Source organism: Trachurus trachurus (assembly GCF_905171665.1).
Source record: "Trachurus trachurus genome assembly, chromosome: 6".
NCBI lineage: Eukaryota > Metazoa > Chordata > Actinopteri > Carangiformes > Carangidae > Trachurus > Trachurus trachurus.
In genome coordinates this window covers 5027499-5036384 of record NC_139897.1, presented here as the reverse complement: position 1 = coordinate 5036384, position 8886 = coordinate 5027499, and the positions used below count along the sequence as shown (strand labels likewise).

General features: G+C 42.9%; 1 protein-coding gene across 1 annotated transcript; it reads left to right on the top strand.

Annotated features, from left to right (window-relative positions):
• Window positions 1-991: 991 nt before the first annotated feature.
• ric3b (RIC3 acetylcholine receptor chaperone b) lies at window positions 992-6274 on the top strand (the record flags this gene model as incomplete). Its single annotated transcript, XM_083973477.1, has 6 exons — window positions 992-1112; window positions 2208-2428; window positions 2822-2906; window positions 3558-3651; window positions 4662-4774; window positions 5781-6274. The coding sequence occupies 6 exons, from the start codon at window positions 992-994 to the stop codon at window positions 6272-6274; spliced, it is 1128 nt and encodes a 375-aa protein (XP_083829603.1).
• Window positions 6275-8886: the final 2612 nt, after the last annotated feature.

Sequence of the window (8886 nt, the reverse complement as noted above, 5' to 3'; positions counted from 1 at the left end):
TTGTGAAAGAAAATCTTTATAATTTTACGTAAATTAATTGTTCTCCTTGATCGCTCACCAAGTCGTATTCTCAACCTCCTACAAAGGCAAAGTGCAGTATCTGCATTTTTTCAAAAAACATTTTTTTGACCAAATTATTGGGCTTTTTATTTTGCTGTCCATCCAAAAAAGCACTGTGAAACCGAGGCAAAGTGCAGTATCTGCAAAGAGTAGCCTACTGTACTCCCTACATTCTATACTTTGCATATGCACGTCTGCCCGTCCTGGGTGAGGGATCCCCCTCCTCTGTTGCTCACCCTGAGGTTTCTCTGATTTTTCCCTGTTAAAAGGGTTTTCCATGGAGTTTCTCCTCAGTGGATGTGAGGGTCTAAGAGCAGGGGGATGTTGTTATGATGCCATATAAAGCCCTTTGAGACAAACTGTTTGTAAAAACGGGCTATACAAATAAAATTGCCTTGCCTTGCCTTGCCTACTCTATAATTCCATTGGAGTAAAACCAAGGCAAAGTGCCGTATCTGTAGCTAATACCAAGCCAAAGTGCAGTATCTATTCTGCACCAAAACCAAGGCAAAAGTGCAGTATCTGCCATAAAACGGTCAAAATTGGTCAGAAAGACAAATTACAAACTACATTTAATTCAGTCCACCTTTATCTAATCAATTATAGACTTGGTAGTTATTCATAATTTGATGCTTAAACCTGACAATGAAAAACACAAAAAGCTGTTTTTCTCAGTTTGGTATTTTTACAGATACACATGCACTTTGCCTTCGTAGGGCAGTAGCCTAGAGACGGGGCCGTGGCGCCGCCCAGCGGTGCATCACGGTGCGTACAGCCGCGCTCCACTTCCGTTCCTTCAGTCCACACAAGGAAGTCCAGCTGAACGACGTCAACCTGCCCCGTCTCCTCCGTCTCCTCAGCGCGGACGGACCTGTCCCAAATCGGCTGTCCTCCGGTGTCAGGGAGGAGGGGGACACGCTCACCTGTCGTGATGGCGATGTCCACGTTCCAGAAGGTGACCCTCGCGACGTGTCTCGTGCTGTGCGTCGCGCTGCTGCTCCCCAAGCTGCTGCTGTCCCGGGGGAAGAAGGATGCTGCGGAGCGGCCGGAGGGTGCGTCACCGTTATCTTTCTCCTGGGCGATGAAACGCCTCCAGGTCGAGTCGCCAGGGTTTTTAGGCTAGAGGATGGAGGCGTTTAATTTACTGATAGGACGGATGTAATGTCTGTTTATTCTGCGCCTCTAGAAAAATGCTCTCCTTGTTGCAGTTCCACTCTCCTCCCTGAAGAGAGCGGTAAATCTGTGATACCTTTATTTTTCTTTCCCGTTTCAAATACGTATGAAATAGAGATAGTATAGGGTACAACTCAGACTCTTCACATTTGTTCTTATATTAATATCTTGAAATAACATTTAAAAGTTGTTGTAGGCTACATGCTGTTGTTGTATGCAGGCTATGTCATTTCTGCTTTCTTATACTTTTCTTTTCTTTTAGGTATTTATCAAACAACAATCCCAAAGTGCCCTCTGACTCCTTTTTTGTTTGAACAGCCATAGCCACAATATGTTACATTTACACAGCGACATGTTACATATCATCACAAGTTAGAAGCTGGAACCAGACAGCCATTTGCATGAAAAAATCACAAACTGGTCTGTTTCTGAATTGTGACATTATTTATTTATAAACCCAGTTGGTAGGTTTTATTGTAGGTTTACTTAAAATGCATTCTGCAGGGAATAAGATAAATGAAACAAGACTGGAACAGAAACAGTTAGTTTCTTTCTTTCTTCCCTCTTTTAGTTTTAAAACTGAAAGAATAACTAAATTGAATTTAACATAAGAATGTATCCCTGTACTTGAGTTTTAAATCTTGGTGCATGTCTTTATGTTGAGTCAAACCACCCAAAAACCACTTTATCAGAATTTGTAAAATACTCAACTTCTGTTCTGTTTATAAAATCAGTGTTCAGGTCCCACGATCAACAGATGCTGCAGACTTAAACATTACCCAAGAAATCCCTTTTTACAGTCTCAGCCCTGTATCCTAGCTCCCTGCTCAAATGACAGAAACCATTCATGTACATCATCAGAAACAGTGATGCTGCTCATTCGCTCAGTCATGTCCTATTTTCAGGCATGAGACTTTGAAGCACGTCAAAAATTGGTCAGATGTTAGTTGAGTTTCCTCTGTCTGTCGGTTCAGGTCGTTTCCCTCCAATGATGCACCGTCAGGCGGCCCCCGAGGGCCGAGGCCAGAGGGCAGCGAGCAGCAGCTTCTCCAGAGCCCACAACGTGGAGGCCGTAGCCAAGGCAAAGGGAGCAGGAACCGGGGCAGGAACTGGAGGCAAATCCAACCTGGCAGGGCAGATCATCCCTGTGTACGGCTTCGGGATCTTACTCTACATCCTCTACATCCTGTTCAAGGTGACGCAGGAGGAAGCTATGCAACACTTGTTGAGTAGAGATGTTGTCACAGGGTTCCTATGCAAGTATGGAATGTCTGGAAAAGTCTGGAATTTGATTTTATACATTTCCAGGTCTGGAAAAGTATGGGAAATGGAAACTATTATATGGAAATATATTTATCCTGACAGTTTTAGAAGTCACAAAACTATCTGGCTAAACATTCATTTATATCTTTGCATATGATTAATGAAGCAAGTCCAGCACTGTCTTGTGAAAGATGGACTGCTTGTTGCAGCTCTGAACTTTGAAAGGAAAAGAAAATGATGTGATTACTTTCTGTTTTAAAAGGAATTAAATGATAAATGATGTGTTGTTTTCAGACTCTAAACCCTGTCATGTTGTCCCTGTTAGATCACAAATAAAGGCAACAACAACAACAAACCAGCAGAGAGCAGGTTTCCCTCGGTGCGCTCGGAGAACAAGAAGAGAAAGATCAGTGAGTACCGCTCATCAACATGCTTCAGCACAAATGGGATGGATATTCTCCAGTGAGTGCTGGGACAGTAACGTGCACTGTAATGAGGAAAAAATGAATCTGTTCAATATAAGACGTACAGTAAGACATGCTCGTCACATTTTGACACAATGAACCTGCACACATTGAATGTTCTAGTTTTGCTGCAGGTTGTCCACCTGTCACCAATTATCAAAGGCAACATGAGCTTTTCTGTAGCTTCCTATATGAATGATATTTACTTTACAGTGATGGAATTACCTATTACTCATTTATAGGCCATGGACATACACCAGTCACCCATATGAATAAAACCTGTTTTAATGTTATGGGTGACCAGTGTCATATCCATATCCAAAGCATGTGTATTTTACTATATTTAATTCTATGACTTGTGAACAAATGGTCACTCTTTGCATTTAACTGCACGTGACAGTGAGATCCTTTTTGGCTCCAGTTGTCAAAACAAGAACTGTACATTTTAATATCTAATTTCTTCAGGTTATTTTAATGTAGTTTGTGTGAGCTCAGATTGTGTCGAGTGAAGAAAAAGTACCTGTGCCTGCAGGTGTTGTTGTATTAGATTAGAGTTGTTGATCTCACCTCGAAATTCTTTCTCCTTCTTTTCTCCAGCTGACTTCCAACTGGCTCAGCTGCAGGAGAAACTGAGGGAAACAGAGTTGGTGATGGAAAATATAGTTTCTAACGCCCACCACAGCCCTGACAGGTGAGTGTGAACCCCTTCACCTCAGCAGTCGTCCTCCTCCTCCCTCACCTCTCCTGACAGGATCTACTCTCCTGATTGAGCTCATTAGTTTATTTGTTCATTTCAACACATGCAGTGACAAACCTGCTGCATATTAAAGTATTATCAGGTAATTAGTTACTCATTACAATCAGTTACTTCAGGAGAGTGTAATTTGGAGGTTGTAATAATCTTCAATCACCAGTTAAATGCATACAGTATATTTATCTGTCTTTTTCCTTACTAACATGAGATTGTTGCTTATCACTGACGTCCCATCCCATAACAAGTATATTATGGTAAATAAATGAGCATTGACTTTGTATTAAACATGTACTTTAAAGGAATATTTCAACATTTTGGCAAATTTGCCTATTGCCATAATTCCTATAATTTTAGGAGTAGGTTCATTACCTTTAATTGCCGGTGCAAGCTGTTTTTAGATCAGCGGGGCAGAGACGCTACTGATTGAGCTGCATGGTATTTCCACGTTTCCCTCATCAAACTAAATACACAATCCAACAACTCCAAAACACTCTGGTGGACAAGTTGTAACCTACACTTTCACCACGCTATGAAATAATAACGTATAATAATGTAACATTACGACACATGAAGCAAATACTCAGAACTACTTGCTTTTGAAATCACTTGAATCATGTGTCTGAAATGTAGTTTCTGCTTTGTGATTGCTGTCTCATAACATTCCATTATTATTTCATAACGTGGTGAATGTGCACAACTTGTCCACCAGAGTGTTTTGGAGATGTTGGATTGTGTATTTGATGAGGGAAAGGCGAAAATACCATATGCCTCTGTGGCGTTAGCTGAGCAGTTCATATCTCTGCCCCACCGATCTCAAAACAGCTTGCACCGAGAATTAAAGGTAATGAACCCACCCCTAAGACTATAGGGATTATGGCAATGGGCGAATTTGCCAAAATATTGAAATATCCCAAGATCACAAGTGTTTGGTTTCCTGTGTGCTGCAGGGTGAAGGGAGTGATGGCAGAACAGGAGGAGAGCCTGCTGCAGCAGCTGACTGAGATAACCCGGGTGATGCAAGAGGGCCAGCTGGTGGAGGGCATGACGCCGGAGAAGAAAGGTACTTGACATACTCTTACAATTTTAGGGTCACTACTGTATATGTAAGGCAGGAGGAGAACTTCTCAGTATTTGCAGTGTTTTCAAAGCAGCAGGTGTTCTGGTTCATGTCAACTCTGTTTCTGCGTGCTGAGCTTTTCTTTTGGGTCAAAATGACCATTTACTAGTGAATTTAACGCTCCTGTTGTCCTTCTGGGTCAAATTGACCCAATCGGTTCACTTCCTCCATCCTTCCTTCTTTCTTTCCTTTCTCCCTTCCTTCTTTTGACAATCCTTTTCCCCTTGCTTCTTTCCTTCCTTCCTTCCCTTCGTCCTTACTTGTTCTTCCTTCCTCTTTTGATCCAGTTGACCTTGTCTGTTCCCTCCCTCCATCTTTCTTTCCTTCCCCTTTCTTCTTTCCACAATCCTTTTTGCCTCCCTCCCTTCCCTTCATCCTTACTTCTTCCTTCTTTTTTTGACCCAATCTGTTCCCTCCCTCCATCTAGCTTTCCTTCCTTTTTCCCTATCTTCTTTCCTCCCATCATTCCCTTTGTCCTTCCTTCCTTCCTTCTTTCCCTTCGTCCTTCCTGCCTTCCTTCTATCCCTTTATCCTTTCTTCTTTCCCTTTGTCGTTCCTTCCTTTCGTCCTTCCTTCCTTGACCCAGGAGGACAACAGGAGGGTTAAAAAATATGATGTGGGAAATCACTAGATTAATTGGTTTTATTTATTATCTGATGAACAACACATCGCCAGCAGGCAAAATAATGTTTTTTATGCATCATCATGAAAATGTTTTAAATTAATTACATTCTTCTGACAGAAAATCAGTCTGTCAGAATCAATCAGTGTGGTAGTTTCCATAAAGACTGATAAACTACAAAGTCATAATGTGACAGAATAGTTTCCCACCCTGTTCTCATTGTCATTTCTACAGAACCATACATACTGTAGATAGGGAATCCAGGGAAGACTCAGTATCATGGTTGTTGAATAAATGACTCATGACATTTCTCATCATTTCACTCAGATTTTCCTGAGCAGCCTGATCAGTACTGGGAACATTCCCACTGCTGTTGTCAGCACAGCCCAGAGACGGAGGCGGAGGCGGAGACTGAGAGGACCGAGGCCAGCGAGGAAGACCTGGTGGGAAACGTTGGTGCCGAGGGTGTGATTGATGGAGGAGAGGCTGAGGAGGCCGTGGACCCGAGTACAGACGACGTGAGAGAGTCTGAACTTTCAGCAGCAGGTGAAGGGGATGTGGGGCCAGAAAACCATTTAGGTGCAAATGAGAGTGTGCAACTGCATGAGCACAAGGAGGAGGAAGGGGGCAAAATTGATCTGGGCGTCCCAGAGGAGGAGCTGGCCGGAGTCCTGGAGGAGCTGGAGCTCACGCTGAAGGTGACGTCCATGAATGAGCAGGAGAGGATAGAGGACCTGAGCCGGCCCGAGGACTCGGAGCCTGTCCAGAGCCAGGTCAGGCGGAGGAACAAGAGGAGGAGAGCCAAGAAAGCTGCTCACTGACTCTGACGGGATCAATACAAACTTCAACATGGGCCTGATGTTTGTGAAGATGGCCTCTTTTTTAAAATCTGTTCCCATGAGATGGGCAGTAGCATGACAGCTGGTGGCTGCATGATCAGTTTTGTTCGTCTTAACTTGAAGTGAGGAAGTGATGATGTGTCAACAGGGTACAGATTTCATCACTAATATCAGCTTTATTTATTATCGGCATAAAATGTTTAAAGGTACATTGTGTAGGAATTACTCCCATCTAGCGTTGTGGTTGTATATCACAAGCAACTCAATCGTATTTTTCATGCTGCATTCACGTGAAATTGGGCAGACGGCAGACGGACGACAGCTGCTGCACGTAACGGCATAAACAAGCCTCTATGTAAACAAGTGGTCCGTCAGCACGAGGCAAAACAATACACGTGACAATATGTTGTCATGGCGATGTGGTATTGTTTACCTGACCCACGTTTTACCGGCTTTCTCTCCACTTCTGTGACTAAAATGACATCTGGTTTTTTACCGACGGCCGTCTGCCCGACTGCAGGTGAATGCAGCATCAGTGTAACGCTCCATTCCTCCTCACTGCGTTACCGCGGTGACTTTTCACAGACGCCACCTCGACCTGAGCCGACAGCTCCGGTGTCTCCGCTGAGTTTCCGTGGTTTCCTGCGTCACGCTGCCACTGAACGTGAAAGCATGGCGACACGACATGGCAGCCAGCACCGAGCTTACCCGCTCCATGTAGATATGAATGATATGAACGGCTAATTCAGAGCTGAAAGGAACACTTCAGTTTGTTGATGGGGGGGATTACTGATTAATGAAAAACATACTTTTGAACCAAATAATCGATTTTCGTGAATAGAAAACAGGAGAAGTTACACAATGTCCCTTTAAGTTAATTGTCTTAAAACTTCCAAATATGAACATATTTCTTTGGAAAAACACCGGCCCAGTATTTTTAAAATGATCTCAGTCAAATATGGTAGAAGCCTGCTCAACCAGTGCAGACTGGATTTCACCAGGTTTATGTAGTTACATAATATCTGATGACACTAATCTTGTACAAACCCAGAGTTTAGTTCTGTCAGATAAGTGTTTTTTTAGTTTCACATACTTGTTTTTTCAAAGTCTTAATAAAGGTGGTCATACATTTTTGAACGAATAGGAAACAAGACTGAATCAGGCCACTTCTAACAATCTGCAGGTGAATATATTCTGGAAACATCAGATGCAGCTGATGAAACACTGGTTCAACTCCATCACATTTCTCATATCGCTGTTATTTATTTTACTTGTGGTTTTAAACTTCCTGTTGTCTTCAGGTCCAGAGTGGAGACTTATACCAACATGGTACCTGCATTGAATTTAACACCTTTTATATGTGAGTAGACACTAAGGCCCCATCCACACGAAAACGCGGCTTCACTGAATCCGATCTTTTTCTTAATCGTTTTGAAAAAAATCTCCGTAAACACGGCATCGTTTTCAGAAATATCTGCGTCCACACTGATCCAGTGAAAACGACCCAAAACGCTGTAGTACCTACATACTGCAGGCGTGTGTGTGGAGTGTGTGTGGCGCTGCAGAGCTGCTTGCCACACATAAACACTTAAAACAGCTGAAGAAGACGGGAAGTCCCCGCTGTAATTCAATAGAAGAAGTTCCCCGCTGTATTCAAACTCAAACATGGGATTAAATGTTGACAGGGAGTCGTGTCAGAGTAAATATGATGATCAGTGATGATTAAACAGGCGCGATTCAGCCGCAGCGTCTGAGCGACGCGACGTTAGTCGGCCGTTGTTGTTGTTACGTGCATAGACTGTCAGTGTGCAGCAGCTGCTGCAGCGGTGTCTGTGTGTGTGTGTGTGTGTGTGTGTGTGTGTGTCTGTGTGTGTGTGTGTGTGTGTGTGTGTGTGTGTGTGTCTCAGGTTACAGGTAGAGCGGCGGGGGGCATGACATCATCGTTTCTGAAAAAGTCCGTATTGGCCGTCCAGACGGATGCGCTGGGGCGGCGTTTTCAAATTTTCCCACTCTGGGACCCGTTTTCAAAAAATACCGTTTTCACCCCCTGAAAACGCCGGATCCGTGTGGACGCGAGGCCAATCCGATAAAGTATTTATCCGGATTCGAAAAAAACGAATTCGTCTGGACGGGGCCTAAGTGCACTGTAGAAGAGGGGACAATGCATAAGGGATATTAATAATGTCCTCTAGATATACAGTGTTGTCATAGATAAATTGTGACCCCTGTAACAATAACGTTAAGGCTTTTCACAAACCTGCAACCTTCAACTCTATTTAACTATTTCTACTTTTTATAATAAACAATGTTTATTGTTTTAAGAAAGAAAAACAGCTGAGAATGCATATCCATTAATAAAATACTGTGAATGAATCTTTCTGAGTTCTGTGACTCTGTGAGTTATTCCTGTTTCATTAGTATCTAAAGGTTCGATCTATTTGACCTGACATCTATATAACAAAACTAAAATGTAAAAAATCTTGAGACAGACTTTTGAAACAGCCACTGTTTGTACCCTCCAGAGCTGATCTGTCAGATATCGATATGATTTGGCTGTAGGTCAGATTAATGTGGAATAAAATGAAGTACAGCAG